The 20,370-nt window shown below is 43.7% G+C and overlaps 1 protein-coding gene across 1 annotated transcript; it reads right to left on the reverse strand.

Moving 5' to 3' along the window:
- Window positions 1–12,980: 12,980 nt before the first annotated feature.
- LOC140469238 (tumor necrosis factor ligand superfamily member 6-like) lies at window positions 12,981–18,080 on the reverse strand. The gene is made up of 4 exons (XM_072565574.1): window positions 17,844–18,080; window positions 17,705–17,738; window positions 16,427–16,477; window positions 12,981–13,805 (listed from the first exon to the last, which is right to left on the reverse strand). Exons 1-4 carry the CDS (start codon window positions 17,970–17,972, stop codon window positions 13,396–13,398), a joined length of 624 nt encoding a protein of 207 aa, XP_072421675.1. The 5' UTR covers window positions 17,973–18,080; the 3' UTR covers window positions 12,981–13,395.
- Between the last annotated feature and the right edge of the window lie 2,290 nt (window positions 18,081–20,370).

The following is a 20,370-nucleotide window of genomic DNA, read 5'->3' on the forward strand; positions in this document are numbered from 1 at the left end:
AGGTCATGCTGCAGCTGTACAGGACATTGTCAGGTCACTCTTGGAATATTGTGTGCAATTCTAGTCTCCTTGCTAGAGGAAGGATGAAACTTGAAGGAGTTCTTGAAAGATTTACAAAGATGTTGCCAGGGTTGGAGGGTTTGATCTACAGGGAGAGACTGAATAAGCTGGGGCTGTTTCCCCTAGAGCGTCGAAGGCTGAGGGGTGAACTTATAGAGGTTTATAAAATCATGAAGGGCATGGACAGGGTGAATGGACAAAGTCTTTTTCCATGGCGGGGTGGGAGTGGGGAGTCCAAAATTAGAGGCCATAGGTTTAAAGTGAGAGAGGAAAGATTTAGAATGGGGGGGCAATTTTTTCATACAGAGTATGGTGCATGTATGGAATGAGCTGCCAGAGGAAGTGGTGGAGGTTGGTACAATTACAACATTTAAAAGGCATCTGGATGGGTATATGAATAAGAAGGGTTTAGAGGGATATGGGCCAAATGCTGACAAATGGTACTAGATTTATTTGAAATATCTGATCGACATGGATGAGTTGGACTGTAGAGTGTTCCCATGCTGTATTGCTCCATTTTTCCACAGTGAGACAAAGCAAGAGATTGGGTATGGTGGAAATGGTTGGGAGATCCAGAAGGAGTGATGCAGCAATAGGAAAGGTGGCGATGGGTCCTAAGTAAATGAGGGAAATACAGAGGAAGGAAGGGTGAGTATTTTGCGAGGATGAGGTGAATGAGAGTCATTGAGTGGACATGCTGAACGCAGCAATGAGAGTTGTAGTCTCCAGCACATAGCTGGTATAGCCAACATTCCCTCACACTCTCACCCTAGTCACTATTTAGCCTCCAGGCTACACACTGTCTGAATACTCTCCACGTGAGTGCTGGCCTGCCTTCAATGCCCACAGGAGACCCAAAGTATTGTCCTGCATGCTAATATCACAATCCAGCAAGCAATTGGATCATTCAAAACCTCAGCTTTTAGTCACAGAAAAGGAAAAATATCAGAAACAAAGCCACAGAGACTGAACTGCATCCATACATTGCTGACGAGATGTGAACATCATGATTGAAATATGTTGCATTCGGTGATTGTGTACCACACCCAACTCTCTATTCGAGAGGAGGCTGCTGCCTGTTGCAGTCTTCAGGTTCTGCTCCGGTACCTCACACAGATGTATCTGTGTATCTAGGGACATACAGAGCCTGCTTTGGAATTGTGTTTCATTCGTGGAGTTGTGGCTATAAAACATTGGGGGTCCTGCACACCCTCTGCATGCTGAGGACCCCTGAGGCTCTAACCTGTGTGCTCCTCAACCTCCAAACTGGCCTGCTGTTGCTCCTCCTACATCCCTCCTTGCCTCCCAACATAGAGATGTGGAAATCTACTACATTGAACTTCACCCACAACTGTCCTCACTGCTCCTGAAATCCAATTTCACCTTGCTGCTGCCCACCCTGCTCCTTTGTACTCCCTCTGTATGCTGCTGGTCACAGTCAATAACTATTCACCCTCCCACATCATGCATGTCCTCTGGTCCTGTTCCGAATTCTGCTCATTGAAATCAAAGATTCCCCATCACCATCCTTAATCCCTCCCCCTCCCCCCCAACCCCTTCCACTACAGGACATTCCTTTAACCACTTCAGGAAGGTCAATGGACAGACACCCAGGATCATAATTGCCCAAGACCTCTGAGTGACTTGAAAGAACACTGCTTAGATATAAGTGATCAGACCTCTGACTGCTGTACTAGCAGCTCCTTGAATAACAATGTGAAATTCCTCTCATTGCTTGTGCTGGTCCAGCACTGCTGCCTACTGAACATTTCCAATAATCTACTGGGACAGCTCCCAGATGGCTGATGGCTGACCATGCCAAAGACCCTGGACACTATGGCACTGGGCCTCTGATTGAGAGTACCAGGATTCTCTGACAAACAGAGCTCCCCCCATCCCCAACTGGACTGAGGATTGTCCCCCATCAAGATCCGACTTGGCCATTTGGTTAAATAAATGTGCAGTGTGTTTGCCATGCAGGTGCTTAGAGTGTTAGCTTGATGATTTGGGGTACCGTTTCCCCAAGATGTCCCTTCCCATTCAATGTTGATAAGCAGCTGTCTATATATCTGCGCCAAGCAATCCCTTACATCGACAGTGGTGACTGGCTGATGCACCAAAACACTAACAGGCGTTAGTGCCTGATGGTGTGAGCATGCCTGTAGGTATTAAATAAACGATTGCTAAGATAGCCCTGAAATGCAACCTAGTCCAATCCTGTCCACTCCTGACAGGGTACCTGTCCGTGCACATTCAGCTTTCCTGCTGTATCCTTCTCAATATTTACTGCTCATGTGCCCTCTGCAGTACAAATCTGAGTAGCCAGCCAATGTATGGTGGTGGTTTCATAATGAGTGTGATGTATGTAGGCAAAAGGTGCTAACACCTGCTGCTCATGCAGCATGCTCTGTAATGTTGTTGCTCAGAGTCCGAGACAGAGGTCATTCAAAGCAAATAGCAAGCTGAAGCTCCAGCTACCTGCTCTGATTTCCTTGTCGAGTTTTGCCGTTGAACAGCTTCTTTGGTGAATTTGATAAGATCAGAATCTGGTTATTAATGAGGGAAGGTGTGATGTTAACAAGTTGTGATGTTAACAAGCATTAATCCCTTTAAACTGGCATCTCTCCACAGCTCAGAGAGACTCTAATCACAGCATTTGGGAAAAGCACAAAAGATTTATCAAGATTATCTTGGCATTGAGATGGGCCTGACTGTACATGTTACCTGGTTCTGCCACACACAATGCCATAACCCACACTGTTCAGGTTCCTATTAGATCCCACCCTACATCACCTATTTAGCGTCTGTTCCTGTCTTCAAACCTTGGCAAAAACTCTTCTCAGCAATCAAACCTTTAGTCACTTTAATTAACTCGGCATTTGCTTATCATAACGCATCTGAAATGCCGTGGGGTATGTACTGCATTAGCAATGGTGCTTGAAATTAAGAGGAAAAAGCTTAATTTGCTGTAAGGTAATTAATTAATATTCTTATATAAACTCAAGAACCAGACAGTATGGGAAACATTTTGATGTGTGGACATATTTTAATCTCTTTTTACAGGAAATCGTGATAGTAACAGAACCATCATTTTTGGCAGAATATTGACCTCATCTCCTCATATTTTCATTCCTTTGACAAAATATTTATTCCAGCTTGCTCACATTTCAGTTGTAGATTTTTCTTTTCCTTACAACCCAAATCCACTTAATATATTTCAATGGATTGACTTCCATCATTTTTGTAACTAATTTGGTAAGAAGTATGTGAAGGAGACAATGATGACAATGATAGTGGTATTTTCTAACCTTGGTCATTCCACAGAATTTCCTAATTTACATGAGGGAATAATCCACATTGAGCTGATACAATCAGGACCAGCCTCTCTTGTTTAAAGTCAATGTTATAGATGTGAGTCTAGACACCAAGAATGATATTACTTTATCTAACTCAACTGTATTAGCAGACTTACAATAATTGAACAACTGAATTTCTTCCAAAACCCAGAAGACATTACATGCATAACTCATGCTATCACACATATCTGTCCATGTGTGATTCTCATCTCAAATTCAGAGGAAATCACAACATCAGCAGACATAGTCAATGCTACAATTTGTAGTTAGCTACCTTACATTAGCTGCAAAAAAGTAAATGGAAACATGTTTGCATTTTCCATAAAACAGCAATCATCATTGAGCAGCTAACCTGCTCCTACTTCTCCGCGCCAGTTGAAATTCTTGGCTGCTTTCTGGGTCTTCCAATCCTGGCTTCTTCAGAGACATGTAGCAGTTTTCCAACAAGCTGTTCCCTCACAGAGCTGGATCATGATTGTGGGGGGATTCCATACCCTTTTTTTACAACACTAGCTCCAGTAAGTGTTCAAATGACCCGGTATTTGTCAATATTTGAGTAACTGGGTGAATGAATGATTAAATGTGTAGCTGTGCAAGTGAGTCAGATCAGTGAATTAAGAGGGTAAGTGGATTGGGTTGCAGCTGGATAAAGTGGCAATGGTGGGAAGCGGGTAGGTTTGTCAGGGATTTAGGTTAGGTTATCAGGTGGAGGGCTAGGCAGTTTGGGTTGGGGATTAATCAAATAATGGGAGCTGAGCAAATTGGATCAGGGGAGTTTGGGATCAGGCAGGGTAACTGGGAGGAAGGAGTCAGTTGGTAGTTACCCAGGAGCAGGAGTTAGGCTAAGATTTTTCAGTCTAACGCTTCCTGGGTAACTACCCAGATAAATAAACCAGAACTGTCCATCTTGTCAATTGTAACACAGAGCAGGAAGCTTTTTCAGAGGCTTCTGTGAGCATGGAAATATTCATCAGAAATTCAAACTTCCTGGGCTAATCCCAAAAAGTCAGCATAAGCACCCTCCATGTGGGAGCATCTTGAGTAGAGACAAGAAGATCTGGGCTACTGTCCATCAGAATGTCAGAATAAGCACTGGATTGTCTTTTACTAAACAGAATTAACAATAATGTATTATTTAAGCAGAAAAATAAAAATCTGATGCCCTTTCTCATTGAAATCTTCATAGCTCCCTTTTTCACAAAGCTTTATCCAAGTTCCTTCATTTCAAACTATATCCTTTCAACAAACTCATTGACGATCAGACAATTGGGTGTACATGGGAATAAGATTATTGCAAAATAGCTACTCTAAGACTTTTTTTTAGCAATGCTCAAGTGATAACTACCTCTATAGCACAGTCACTCAGTGGTTAGCAGTGCTGCCTAACAGGGGCCAGGGACCCAGGCTCGGTTTCAGCCTTGGACGATTGTCTGTATGGAGTTTACACGTTCTCCCCATCTCTGTGGGTTTCTAGTGTGCTCCCACAATCCAAAGATGTGCACGCTAGCTGGATTGGCTGTGCTAAATTGCCCTGCAATGTGCAGGCTGGGAGGGTTATCCATGGTAAGTGTGGGGTTACGGGATAGTCTGGGCAGCTGTTTCTGAGTGCGATGTTCTTTGGAGGTTCAGTGCAGACTTCCTGGGCCAACTGTCCTCTTTTCACACTATAATAATTCTATATGATACATATATAAGAGCAGGACAACACTCCTTTCTTGAATAGCTTGATAGCCCCAAAAGTACTGTCTTCTGCTCTTGGGTTTTACCTCTGTTACTGACTTCCTGTAGTGAAGTGTAATTTTTACAACTGGTATCAATCTTGCATGTAAATCCTCAGGATATGTTCCTGTTTTGTCCAACATAAATAAGGAAAATAAAATTGATAGCTGTCAGATTGTTTTGTCTCTACTGAAAAGGACAAAGTCTAATAGCCAAAAGTGGCTGATCTCAATATGTTAAACTCTGTAAGAACTAAGACATTGGTCAGAGCTACTATCAACGAAAAGACTGGTTGACCCATGAGCAGCTGAACTAGGATGGGAATAATAATGTCATAGTCATGGAGTCATACAGCATCGAAACAGACTCTTCAGTCCAATTAGTCCATGCCAAACATAATTCCAAATTAAAATTGTCCTACCAGACTGCTCCGCCCCAAATCCCTCAAAATATACTTATCCAAATGTCTTTTAAATGTTGTAATTGTACCCACATTTACATGGAAGTTCATTCCACACATAAATCACCCTCTGTGTAACCAAATTTGCCCCCATGTCTTTTTCAAATCTCTCTCCTCTTGCCTTAAAAAATGTGCCCTGAGTCTTGAAATCCCCCATCTTAGGGAAAAGACAATTACCATTAACTCTGTATCTACCCCTCATTATTTTATATATCTCTATCGAGTCACCTGTCAATATCCTACACTCCAGTGAAAGAAGTCCCAGTCTACCCAGTCTATCCAGCCTTTCTTAATATCTCAAACCTTTCATACACAGCAACACCCTGGTAAATCTGTCTGACCTTAAATGATGAGAGCTGGAATTTGTGTCATATTTCCAAATGTAACAGTACTGATGTAACACAAAGAAACTTTTATAGCAACCTAAATAACCCAAGCACAAATGTAGTTTGTTTAATTTGCACTTGATATTCCATTGACATCATTCCTGTAAAATATGAAGTTATTTTGAACTGAACTACAGTAAACAAGAATTAAAGGATGCCTCAAATAAATAATTGAGGAGGTGCCGGTGTTGGACTGAGGTGGACAACGTTAAAAATCACACAACACCAGGTTATAGTCCAACAGGTTTGTTTGGAAGCACTAGCTTTCGGAGTGCTGTTCCTTCATCAGGTAGCTAGTGGAGCAGGATCATAAGACACAGAATTTATAGAAAAAGACCAAAGTGTCATAAAACTGATGCGACGTATTGAATAAATCTAGATTGCTGTTAAGTCTTTAATCACTTAGAATGGTTTGCAGATTTCGATTGATTAAAATGTAAATCCCAAACTTCTTTCAAATCACATTCCCAAGAAAACTTAAGGTTTTTTAAAAAAAGGTGATATGTCAGTTCAGGCAATGTATTAAAGGTGTGAGATTAGAGTCTGTCTGCATCCCAAACTTGAGTCAGACTGGTTCTATTTCCAAAGTAAGAATTTATACACACACAGCCTCACATACTCACACACTCATGCAGACCCTCTCTCATACACATGCTCTCTCAGACACATACATCCCACACACTCACACCTGCATGCACACACTCTCACAGGCTTATACTCCGTCACACTCATGCACACATTCTACCAAGCATGCACACACACTCATATGCATATACTCACACTTACACACTCTCCCACACACACACACACTCATACAATCTTCTCTCTCTCCCCCTCCCTCCCTCATATGTAAGCACGCACACGTAAGTCTATGTGCTGAATTTGCATTTGCAGAATTGTATTTGTACATACATTCTATTTTGCTAAAAAGCACACTAACTGCCAGCAGTCAATGCAGGCAGTCAGTCCATGTGACATTTTATAAATTCCTATTTGGGAAACACAACCAGTCTGACTCAAGATTGGGATACAGACACACCTTTAACCTCTAACCTCACACCTTTAATGCACTGTCTGCGCTGAGATGTCACTTTTTAAAAATAAAACTTTTAAGTTACCTTGGAAATGTGACTTAAAAGTAGTTCTGGGATTTACATATTAATGAATCGAAACCTGCAACCCATTCAAAAAAAAGATTAAAAACGTAATAGCAATCTAGGTTTGTTCAGTATATCGTATCAGTTGCATGACACTGTAATCTTTGGCTATAAATTCTGTGTTTTATGATCTTATACTCCACAACCACCTGGTGAAGGTGCAGTGCTTCAAAAGCTCGTACTTCCAAATAAACCTGTAGGACAATAACCTCACATTGTGTGATTTTAAACAAATAATGATATGGTGAAGATGTCCATTGTGCAAATATTATCGATGACATACAAAATATCAATTTCTAACACAAAGTATATTGTTATGAGTGTATGGTGGGGATTGATAGTCATAATTGAATTGAGAAATTAATGTAGAAAAATTTTCAAAAGAGCTATTTAAATACTATTCAAACTTTTTTTTCCAAAGTAGTATATTAATTTATGGAGTAGTTAATACTCTAGTAATACACTTTTAAAGGTCTACATAATCGATAACTCTTGGCTGAGAAACATTAACTCATGTATAGATGTTTTATGCAATGTTGCAAATCTAGATGGTAATTAATCATGCAGATACTGTAAGAATCAGTTATAAATTATTAAAACTAAGGTCCAGGTAATGAAATGGAATGAGTTTTAATCATGGCGGGAAGATAAGTGCTTCTTCTCTTTAATTGTTATGTGGGTCTAAAATGAATTGAATTGGTCCAAAATTAGTTCCTGAGGGATCCAAATCATTTAGACAAACTGTCCTTAACATGTCACATTTTGGACATTCTCAAATACAAGAATTTGAAATGTATTGTAGTGAAGAGGAAGCATTATTTGTGTGAAAATTGAAACTTCCATTGGCTATCTCAGTGAGACTGCCCTGGCTTAATCCAATCTTAACCATCCCAAGATAAATAAAGCTTTTACGTAATGGTTTCTCTTGTAATCTTGTGACCTCTGTATTCCTCTATTCTCTCATAAGTGCTTATCTGCAGATATCAGGTCAACTTTGACATAAAGGTGATACCTAGGTCTATCTCCCTCCTGGTCACAATTTTTCCTTTGCAACTGTCTGTAGCACTGTTTATCTGACATCTGAGGTTAGATATTCATTTTTGTGTAGTAATATAATGGAGCAAAATGTTCACATTAAATTCATGTTTATTCCCAAGATAGCAGCTTGCTGTTAGAAGAAAGAATTGGTTGAGTGCTGGCTAAAAAAGTACCATACAGACTCTTTAATCAGCACTTAGAATTAACAAGCAGTCATTTTACAAACTTTGAGGCAATTGTTTCTTCAATTGGCTTCAGCTCTTCCACTAAAATTGGCATCTTATGAGGTTTTAGTATAAATGACATCTTAGCCAACTCTACTTTTTATGTGTTTTCAGAGATTATGGGGTGAAGTTGCTGGGTAGGATATGGAGGAATGGAGTTTGAGAAGGGTCAAAGCCATTGAAGGATTTTTGAAGGGGCCATGATTTCTGAATTTGAGAAATTGAAGGACCTCAAAACAATCAAAGTCAAGGGAGCAAAGTAGTTTCAAAAATTGGAGAGCACTTGCCTGAACAAAGACAAATTTTGATTGCAAAAGATATAATGGTAAAGCATTTAGAAATGAATAACATAGTTAAGCAGAGTTGGCATGATTTATTGTAGGGAAACCATGCCTGACAAATTTTCAAGAACTCTTAAGGGGGCAAAACATTGTAAGGCCATAAGACCAGAAGGTATAGGAGCAGAATTAGGCCATTCAGTCCATTGGGTCTGCTCTGCCACTTGACAATGTTTGATATGTTTCTGAAGCCCATTCTCCTGCTTTCTCCCCATAATCATTAATCCTCTTACTAATCAAAAACCTATATGTTGCTGTCTTAAACACACTCAGTGACTTAACTTCTACAGCCTTCTGTGACAATGAGTTCCACAAATTAACCATCCTCTGGATGAAGAAATTTGCCCCTCATCGCAGTTCTAAAGGGTTGTCCCTTCACTCTGAGGCTGTGCCCTCAGGTCCTAGTCTTTCCTGCAAGTGGAAATACCTTTTCCATGTCCACTGTATCCAGGCCTCCCAGTATTCTATACGTTTCAATCAGATTCCCCGCTCATCCTTCTAAGCACCATCAAGTAGAGACAGAATCCTCAACTGCTCCTTACATGACAAGCATTTCATTCCCTGTATCATTCTTGTAAACCTCCTCTGGACCCCTCCAATACTAGCATGTCCTTCCTTAGATACTGGGCCCAAAACTGCACATAATATTCCAAATGCAGTCTGACTAGACCTGTATACAGCCTCAGCAGTACACCTCTGCTCTTGTATTCTAGCCCTCTTGAAATGAATGCTAATATGCATATGCCTTCCTTACTGCCAACTGAACATGTTAACCTGAAGACATTACTGAACTAGGACTCTCAAGTCCTTTTGTGTTACAGATTTCCTAAGCCTTTCCCCATTTAGAAAATATTTTATGTGTCTATTCTTCTTACCAAAGTGTATAACCTCACACTTTCCCACATTGTATTCCATCTGCCACTACTTTGATCACTCTCCAAGCTTGTCCAAGTCCTTCTGAAGCCTCTCAGTTTCCTCAACACTATGTTCCCTCCCTATCTTTGTGTCATCTGCAATTTAGCAACAATGCCCTCAATTCCTTCATCTGGATTGATAACGTTTATCATACATAGTTGTGCTCCCAACATGTACCTTGCGGAACTCCCCTAGCCACTGGTTGCCCACCCTGAAAAAGACACATTTATCCCTACATTCTGCCTGTCAGTTATTCCTCTATTCAGGCTGGTACCTTGCCCCTAACACCATAGGCCCAGATCTTATTTTATGCCTCCTGCATCTTGTCAAAGGACTTCTAGAAATCCAAATAGATCATGTTGACTGGCTCTCATTTGGTTTGCTTGCTGTTTATCTCCTCAAAGAATTCTAACAGATTTGTCAGGCATGACCTCCCCTTGATGAAGCCGTGCTGATTCAATCCTATTTGACCCTGCACTTCCAAGTACTCTGCAATCTCATCCTTAATGATGGATTCTAAGATGTTCATGTTTTTAAAAGAGTAATATTAATATAGTATCATGATATATGAATTGTAAACTACCATGAAATACATAAACTAATGACTATAACTATGAATTGGAACTGTTAAGGAATGGGAGGGAGTGGCATCATGGCAATGGTGTTGGATTAGTAACCCAAAACCCCAAATTAATGTTCTAGGGGCATGTGTTCAAATCACACCTTGGCAGATGGAGACATTTGAATTGAATTTAAACAAAAACTAATCTAATGATAACCATGCAGCAATTGTCATAAAAAAATGATCAGGTCTGTTCCTGCCCTTTACGGAGAAGGTCGTAAAGGCACAGACTCCGAAATGTCTAGGGATGATCTATTTGAGAATGCTTTCAAGCTTTGTTAAAAAAAAACACATACAATGAAAGGGGATTGGCTAGTTCTCCCAGCTCACCTTTCTCTGGTTTGCTTTGGTTTTTAAGTCGAGAGTGTGTTGCTGGAAAAACACAGCCGATCAGGCAGCATCCAAGGAGCAGGAGAGTCGACGTTTCAAGCATAAGTCCTTCATCAGGAATGAGGCTTGTGTACCAAGGGGGGCTGAGAGATAAATGGCAGAGGGTGGGTCTGGGGGGGTGGGGGGGAGAAGGTAGCAGCTGAGAACATTGATAGGCAGATGAAGGTGGAAGTGAGGCAGAGGAGATGACCTGGGGGGGGAGGGGGGGGGGGTGCAGTGAGAGAGGGACTCACTGAGATCCTTGATCCTTGTAGAGGGAGGAGGAGGGCTTCTTCAAAGTAGCCATCGTTAGAAGAGGCTTCTCAGTAAGGTTATGAGCAGTCTGGCTGTTCACTGAGAGCAGACAGTTCAGTTTGAGGCTTCTGATCCAAGAACCAGCTACATGGAAGAAGGTGTTTCCACACTGAGTCCCTCTGCCATCTGTCCTTCTCTCCTGGTTAAGACCCTGTGTTTGATTTTACCTTTTGTACCAAGAGGTGTTTACGGGGATTGTTACAAGTGTTTCAAACAGCATTATTAAGTTGGGATAATCTGCTGGGTTTTTGGATAGGTTAGATTATTTGGTATCCTGTTCTCTTTTGTTTGTTTCATTCAGTAATTTTGTAAATAAATTCTGTTTTGTTTAAAGCTAAGTGGTTTGACCAGCTGCTTCCCTTCTGGCATATCCACCTTACACCTGCGTAAAGCAACTAGCAAAGTTAGGGTCTGGGCTACTTTCTTGAAATGTTTTGAGGGGGTCTGGCCTGCTCTATAACAAGTAAAATACTGATTAGCTATCCTTGAGACCCCCAACTCTCTTTTATCTTTGAAGTAAACAGTCAATTTAAAGCAGAATTGTTTACAATCTAAAATTCTTAAAAGCTTTGGAGAACTTCAGAGACTCGCAGTCTAACCATCATAATCACTGATGCAGATACCATTGTCTCTTTACATCTTTCCAATAAAGCAACACACCTCCCTATAGTCTTTGTCATACCATCATGTGGGCTTCCAAGGATGCTCATCAGAAGTTTGACGCAGACTTAGAGTCATTGAGATGTACAGCATGGAAACAGACCCTTCAGTCCAACCCGTCCATGCCGACCAGATATCCCAACCCAATCTAGTCCCACCTGCCAGCACCCAGCCCATATCCCTCCAAACCCTTCCTATTAATATACCCATCCAAATGCCTCTTAAATGTTGCAATTGTACCAGCCTCCACCACATCCTCTGGCAGCTCATTCCATACACGTACCACCCTCTGCGTGAAAAAGTTGCTCCTTAGGTCTCTTTTATATCTTTCCCCTCTCACCCTAAACCTATGCCCTCTAGTTCTGGACTCCCCAACGCCAGGGAAAAGACTTTGCCTATTTATCCTATCCATGCCCCTCATAATTTTATAAACCTCTATAAGGTCACCCCACAGCCTCCAAAGCTCCAGGGAAAACAGGCCCAGCCTGTTCAGCCTCTCCCTGTAGCTCAGATCCTCCAACTCTGGCAACATCCTTGTAAATCTTTTCACAACATCTTTCTGATAGGAAGGAGACCAGAATTGCACGCAATATCCCAATAGTGGCCTAACCAATGTCCTGTACAGCCGCAACATGACCTCCCAACTCCTGTACTCAATACTCTGACCAAGCTTACCAAACGCCTTCTTCACTATCCTATCTACCTACGACTCCACTTTCAAGGAGCTATGAACCTGCACTCCAAGGTCTCTTTGTTCAGCAACACTCCCTAGGAACTTACTATTAAGTGTATAAGTCCTGCTAAGATTTGCTTTCCCAAAATGCAGCACCTCGCATTTATCTGAATTAAACTCCATCTGCCACTTCTCATCCCATTGGCGCATCTGGTCAAGATCCTGTTGTAATCTGAGGTAACCGTCTTCGCTGTCCACTACACCTCCAATTTTGGTGTCATCTGCAAACTTACTAACTGTACCTCTTATGCTCACATCCAAATCATTTATGTAAATGACAAAAAGTAGAGGGCCCAGCACCGATCCTTGTGGCACTCCACTGGTCACAGGCCTCCAGTCTGAAAAACAACCCTCCACCACCACCCTCTGTCTTCTACCTTTGAGCCAGTTCTGTATCCAAATGGCTAGTTCTCCCTGTATTCCATGAGATCTAACCTTGCTAATCAGTCTCCCATGGGGAACTTAGACTTGATGGACCGAATGGCCTCTTTCCACTCTGCAAGGATTCTATGATCAGTTCGACAATTTTCACTACAGGTTACATGATCCCCTTCCATTTACCCAACAGTGCTGGAACAAAACCAACCACAAAGTTTAGTTGTAATACAATACACTTTTTTTTATTGGCTCAAAACTATTCAATTTTGTTTCAGTGCGGTTGCCTATGGAGTACTATATTACCACGTCACTTTCAATTCAAATACAAGTATGTCGTAAAGTAAATATGAGCACATTCTTCAAATTTAGTTTTCATATATTAAATAATAGGGATATTAGTTCATCCCTCTTCTCCATGTCATTTTGAACATGCTTTCTGCTTCAGTCCAACATATCATATCAACAACAGGCAATCAACCAAGAAACCATACAGGAATAGTAAAAAATGGTATAAAAATATTAGAATATACAATAAATTGTGCCATTAATAATCTTAATTACACAACTTGTTTAACACTGTTTAATTCATTTGAATAATAAAAAGGTTTTCCTTTATAATGTTATAGCACTAATAACATAGTTTTTGTCTTTCTGCATAGTCACGTTTATACTAACAGTGCTCCAAAGAATGTTTTATTTTCTTCAAAACCCAGTAATGTCAAATCAGAAATATGGGCAAACAGTTCATCCCCTTTGTTCAATGTAAATGTGCCTCCAACATAGTTTGTTTGAAACCATAAGTGATCGACATACGGTTGACACTGAATACGTTTGCTGATTAGTATTGTAGGAGCTGAATCGGTTTGCGTCCTTTTGTTGACTGTATGCATGATGAGTTCATTGCTCTCCAAACAGTTTTCGTCACGTAAGTAAACCTGAGAGTACACAAAGTACCGTCCAGTGATGGGTACAATCAAACTGCCATTTTGATAAATGAATCCATTTTTGACAAATGCCAGCCCCTCTTCTGTTTCCCATTCCATATATCGGAGATGCCCATCATTTAATTTTGCTCCTTTGCAACAATCAAAAAACAAGTTAGTAGACAAATATGTCTGAGAATTTTGCACAGCTGTAACTTTTATAACAAACCCTGTAACAATAACATTTAGGACCGATCTAATATCTACACGTTAGATAATCTAATTGGATGATAATGATATTGCCTAGTGTGATGCTAAGATGGTTTCTCCAAAAGAATTATGTTTTTGTTTCAAACACTGTTTGACAGAATATATATCCATTTTATTTAGTTTATTTCAGTGGGATTGATTGCTAGTTTTCTCTTTCCTCTGTGATATTGAAAGACTAAATAAAAAGTGCAAAAATAAAGAATTTGCATTAATAAATCTGCTTTCATATCAGTAGGGTATCCCAAAGTGAATCATAGACCATTAATTGTTTTTTGGCATTTAGTAATGCTAATCTGTACAAAGCAGGATTCCATGAACAGCAATAGGATAAATCAACAATTACGCTATTTGTTGTTGTTGCCTAAGGGATAAAGTTATTCAAGGCACTGCTAAGTCTCCCTTCAATTTCAATTAACAGTGCTGTGGGATACTTTCTGTCCATCTCAGCAGGCCAAGTACTGACCCAAAGTTTAAACAACTTAATACAGAACAAATCACACTCCGAAACAACCCAGTACACAGGAATACTATCACAAATACAAAAAGGTCTGCAATGATGTGGGAATAGCTGTTCACCTCGGGTGACAATGCTTCCATTGAGTCACATTTAGACTGAAAATAACCAAGTAACACGTGTGTTAGTGAGAAACTTGGTATGCTTTAAAAACTGGCCCATTGAGCAACACTTCAAGAGTAATTCAATCCAGTCCTCAACCATGTTGCAACTGACCAAGCAACCTGTTCAACATGCAGGCATTTTGTAAGATAACTTAGAAGTCAGGCTACTCTGATAAACCATAACTTTAACCAAAAGGGTTCAATCTCTGACTCTCAATAATTGTATTTAATGTATAACTGATCAGTATTCCATGCAACAGAATTCAGGAATTAAGGTCTATTGCAATCTTCATGTAAAGGGAAATGACTGAAGATTAACTAGAGTAATTCATCTACCTTTATACATTTTAACTTTAATTTTACATTTACAGTTATAGTTAAGCAAATTGCAATAATTTGTGAAGAAGTGATAGAACTGATCGGGACACAGAAGTTTCTTTTTAGTACAGGTTAATGACTGAGAGATGAAAACCCAGAGTTTTACATGACAATCACTATTCAGAAAGAGTGATTACAATTTGACAATTTTATATAAGCAGCTACTATTAAGAATAAGGACAGAGAAGATTAAAAGTTGACAGAACTGCAAACATATTGCAGACTCTTTATTACAAATATATTCAAATATTCAATTTTTACTGGAGGATAGCAAATGTTGTCCCCTTGTTCAAGGGGACTAGAGATAACCCTGGTTGTGGGCAAAGTTTTGGAAATGATTATAAGAGATAGAATTCATAAACATCTAGAAAGGAATAACTTGATTAGGGATAATCAACATGAGTTGGTGAAGGGTAGGTCATGCCTCACAAACCTTATTGACTTCTTTAAGAAGGTGACCAAACAGGTGGATGGGCGTAAAGCAGTTGATGTGGTGTATATGGAGTTCAGTAAGGCATGTGATGGTAGGCTATTGCAGAAAATAAAGAGGCATGGGATTGAGGGTGATTTAGCAGTTTGGGTCAGAAGTTGGTTAGCTGTAAGAAGACAGAGGGTGGTGGATGATGGAAAATGTTCATCTTGGAGTTCAGTTACTAGTGATGTACTACAAGGATCTGTTTTGTGGCCACTGCTGTTTGTCATTTTATTTATGACTAGGATGAGGGCGTAGAAGGATGGGTTAGTAAATTTGCCGATGACAATAAGTTCAGTGGAGTAGTGGACAGTGCAGAAGTATGTTAAAGGTTACAGAGGGACGTACATAAGCTGCAGACCTGGGCTGAGAGGTGGCAAATTAAGTTCAATGTGGAAAAGTAAGAGATGTTTCACTTTGGAAAGAGGAACAGGAATACAGAGTACTGGGCTAATGGTAAGATTCTCGGTAGTGTGGATGAGATCTCAATCATGAAAAATGTGGTGCTGGAAAAAACACAGCAGGCCAGGCAGCATCTGAGGAGCAGGAGAATCGGACGTTAGAGAGAAGGTCAAGTGGTGACTTAATAGAGGCATACAAGATGATCAGAGGAGTAGATAAGGTGGACAGTGACAGCCTTTTTCCTTGGATGGTGATGGCTAGCATGAGGGGACATAGCTTTAAATTGAGGGATAGTAGATATAGGACAGATGTCAGAGATAGGTTCTTTACTCAGGGAGTATTAAGGGCGTGGAACGCCCTGCCTGCAATAGTAATGGACTCGCCAACATTAAGAGCATTTTAATGGTCATTGGATAAAAATATGGATGATAATGGAATAGTGTAGGAGAGATTGGCTTTAAATTGGATTCACAGGTCGGCACAAAATCAAGCGCCAAAGGGCAGGTACTGTGCTGTAATGTTGTATATTAAAAAAGAAAACACACAACAATTTCTCTATACAATATACGAGGAAATTTTAGGTATTTGCTTGAATATTTATCCATCTTGCTCATGACTGAATAGTACACTTACCAGTGAGATGAGCCACAGGTCTTTCAGAGTGATATTGAATGGGATCTGAAGCTATGTAGAACAAGAAATAATCATTGCTGATATCAATATTTCACCATATTTTTGTCATAGTGTTATTTAAAAGATATACCTCCTTTGTTCAACTACACAAACAAGAGATATATGGTGCATAGGTGGAATACTACTGACTATTTTCCTACTATTTAATTTGTATTAGAATGTCAAACTAGGAAACTATCCCTATGATGGGCGATTTCTTGTTTAGTTCTAAAATCATAATCTATATCGATCAACTAGTCATTGCTACCCTGAGTCAGTTATTTTGAAGCTGCAAATGTCCCTATCAAAATAACATTTTAGTTCCTTTCGCTTATTGTTAAAATTAATATTTATTGCACCATCTTGTTTCACAAGATGTCCCAACTCATCACTCACTCACATATCGCACACCCTCAATGACATATACTGGCTCCTCATCATGCAGCTAATTGCATCAAAACTCTTCTTTATCATTAATCTGCCTCACCCTCCCTTTCTTTATTCTCACTTTATCATGCATCAGACCCAGCATTGTTGCAGAACTGACATTTGACACACTCCTCCACCAATGCTGCTAGCTCACACTGGATGGATTATCACCTCCAGTCTCAAATTCACTGACTCATCACCTTTAAAAATGAATCAAAAACACAATCAATAGATCATTTTTCCTAATCACAGTATAGCTTGTTATCTGGAACCATGTCTATTTTCATTGTGATGTTTTTTTCAAATCTGTAAAATCATATGAAAATGAAAGCTACTTTTTCTCCAAGTTCCTAAGTGATCCCTCCCATGACCTCAAACCCCCTATTACACTGGGGTTTTCCCCTCCAATCCAAAGGCTTTAAGGGCATAGTCTGACATCATTATATTCTAACTTGTTTCTCCAGCTTTCCACTCTCCAGTCCCGATGTAAAATTTACACAACATCAAATTCTCATTTTACAGGGTCAGAATTCGGTTGCAATTTGCTCAATTTTAAAAGAGCACTCTAGTCACAAATTGTTTTAAACAACCCTTTCCACCACTTCACATACCCCCAAGTTATACAAATCACCAAAAAAAACACTTTGTGGTTTTATTTCCCCCAAAAGGTTGTTTGGTGATGGTGTTGTAATGTCTCAGTCATTACCCGAAACACAACTTTGTTTTTTTTTGTTTGATGGTTTTTATTTGGAGGTCTCCAACAGGAGCATGTTGTTGAAGTTGGAAAACGTTTCTAGTTAAAAGGGTTACCTTTCAGAACGGAGCCTTCGACTTCTTCCTCTTCCTGTAAAGAGCCAGACAACAAGCCATTACACCGGACACCACACAGACACAGAGGTTGAAGTTTAAGCAACTCTTTAAATATAGTAAATAAAAGGGGTTAACTTGCCAATAAGCGGCCAGAGTTTTGCTTCTTGAGGACGAGAAATAAAGTGAGAAAGACGATAAGCAAAAACACGGCGCAAAGGCTGCTCAAAGGAACACATCGGAGGCGGTTTCCTTTCATTGTAAAGTTCATTGAATATGTTTGGTTATTATTTGCCTTTTGCTCTCCGGGCGAGTTCAGAAAGGGAGAGCTTCAGGTGTTGGAGCGAGCAGAGAAGGTCTGGTTCTGTGTGAGTCAGACTGCTCGGGATCAGTCTGAGCGAGACACGGACCCGCCTCCACCTTTACCTCCACAGGGGCGGGGGGGGGAGAGCTGTGGGGGGGGGGGGGAGAGGGAGAGCTGTGGGGGTGGGGGGAGAGGGAGAGCTGTGGGGGTGGGGGGAGAGGGAGAGCTGTGGGGGGGGGGGAGAGGGAGAGCTGTGGGGGTGGGGGGAGAGGGAGAGCTGTGGGGGTGGGGGGAGAGGGAGAGCTGTGGGGGGGGGGAGAGGGAGAGCTGTGGGGGTGGGGAGGGGGAGAGCTGTGGGGGTGGGGGGGGGAGGGGGAGAGCTGTGGGGGGGGGAGGGGGAGAGCTGTGGGGGTGGGAGGGGGAGAGGGAGAGCTGTGGGGGGGGAGGGAGCAGAGGGAGAGCTGTGGGGGGGAGGGGGAGAGCTGTGGGGGGGAGGGGGAGAGCTGTGGGGGGGGAGGGGGAGGGGAGAGCTGTGGGGGGGGAGGGGGAGGGGAGAGCTGTGGGGGGGAGGGGGGAGGGGGAGAGCTGTCGGGAGGAGGGGAGTGGGAGTGCTGCGGGGGAGGGGGGAGGGGGAGAGCTGTCGGGGGGAGGGGAGTGGGAGTGCTGAGGGGGAGGGGGAGGGGGAGTGCTGAGGGGGAGGGGGGAGGGGGAGAGCTGTCGGGGGGAGGGGAGTGGGAGTGCTGAGGGGGAGGGGGAGTGCTGAGGGGGAGTGGGAGTGCTGCGGGGGAGGGGGGAGTGGGAGTGCTGCGGGGGAGGGGGGAGTGGGAGTGCTGAGGGGGAGGGGGAGGGGGAGTGCTGCAGGGGGAGGGGGGAGTGGGAGTACTGAGGGGGGAGGGGGACTGCTGAGGGGGAGGGGGAGTGGGAGTGCTGCGGGGGGAAGGGAGTGGGAGTGCTGCGGGGGAGGGGGAGTGGGAGTGCTGCGGGGGGAGGGGGGAGTGGGAGTGCTGTGGGGGAGGGGGGAGTGGGAGTGCTGCGGGGGAGGGGGGAGTGGGAGTGCTGCGGGGGAGGGGGGAGTGGGAGTGCTGCGGGGGAGGGGGGAGTGGGAGTGCTGCGGGGGAGGGGGAGTGGGAGTGCTGCGGGGGAGGGGGGAGTGGGAGTGCTGCGGGGGAGGGGGGAGTGGGAGTGCTGTGGGGGAGGGGGGAGGGGGACTGCTGAGGGGGAGGGGGAGTGCTGCGGGGGAGGGGGGAGTGGGAGTGCTGCGGGGGAGGGGGGAGTGGGAGTGCTGCGGGGGAGGGGGAGTGGGAGTGCTGCGGGGGAGGGGGGAGTGGGAGTGCTGTGGGGGAGGGGGGAGGGGGACTGCTGAGGGGGAGGGGGAGTGGGAGTGCTGTGGGGGAGGGGGGAGTGGGAGTGCTGTGGGGAGGGGGACTGCTGAGGGGGAGGGGGAGTGCTGCGGGGGAGGGGGGAGTGGGAGTGCTGCGGGGGAGGGGGGAGTGGGAGTGCTGAGGGGAGTAGGAATGCTGCGGGGGAGGGGGGAGTGGGAGTGCTGCGGGGGAGGGGGGAGTAGGAGTGCTGCGGGGGATGGGGAGTGGGAGTGCTGCGGGGGAGGGGGGAGTGGGAGTGCTGCGGGGAGAGGGGAGTGGGAGTGCTGAGGGGAGTAGGAATGCTGCGGGGGATGGGGAGTGGGAGTGCTGCGGGGGGAAGGGAGGGGGAGTGCTGCGAGGGAGGGGGGTTGGAAAGCTGCGGTGGAGTGGGAGTGCTGTGGGGTAGGGGGAGTGCTGCGGGGGGGAGGGAGAGTGGGGTTGCTGTGGGGGGAGTGGGAGTGGGAGTGCTGCGGGGAGGGGGGAGTGGGAGTGCTGCGGGGGAGGGGGGAGTGCTGCAGGGAAGGGGAGTGGGTGTGCTGCAGGGAGGGTGGATTGTGTGTGCTGCAGGGAGGGAGGAGTGGGTGTGCTGTTGGGCGTGAGTGGGGGGTGTGCGGGGAGGGAGGAGTGGGAGTGTCGCGGGAGAGGGTGGGGAGTGGGGGTGCTGTAGGGAGGGGGGCGTGGGGTGTCTGCGGGGGAGGGTGGGGAGTGAGGGTGATGCAGGGGATGAGTGGGGGTGCTCCGGGGAGGGGATGAGTAGTAGTGCTACTGGGAGGGGGTGTGGGAGTGCTGCTGGGAGGGGAGGGTGGGGAGTGGGAGTGCTGCTGGGACGGAGTGGGAGTGCTGATGGGAGGTGGGTAAGTGGGAGTGCTTTTGGGGAGGGAGTGCAGGAGTGAAGTAGGAGTTCTGTGAGGGGAAGTGGCAGTGCTGCTGGGGAAGTGGGCACTCTGTTGGGAGTGAGGCTGAGGAGTGCTGCTGGGGAGAGGTGAGTGGGAGTGCTCGAGCAG

Source organism: Chiloscyllium punctatum, chromosome 49 (genome assembly GCF_047496795.1).
Source record: "Chiloscyllium punctatum isolate Juve2018m chromosome 49, sChiPun1.3, whole genome shotgun sequence".
NCBI lineage: Eukaryota > Metazoa > Chordata > Chondrichthyes > Orectolobiformes > Hemiscylliidae > Chiloscyllium > Chiloscyllium punctatum.

Excerpts from the sequence above, each read along its gene's own strand:
- LOC140469238 (XM_072565574.1), bottom strand. The coding sequence starts at position 17,972 with ATGAACTTTACAATGAAAGGAAACCGCCTCCGATGTGTTCCTTTGAGC. Across the intron at positions 17,739-17,843 it reads AAAACTCTGGCCGCTTATTG|GAAGAGGAAGAAGTCGAAGG; the intron begins GCAAGTTAACCC and ends GGCTCTTTACAG. Across the intron at positions 16,478-17,704 it reads CGAAGGCTCCGTTCTGAAAG|CTTCAGATCCCATTCAATAT; the intron begins GTAACCCTTTTA and ends TGTTCTACATAG.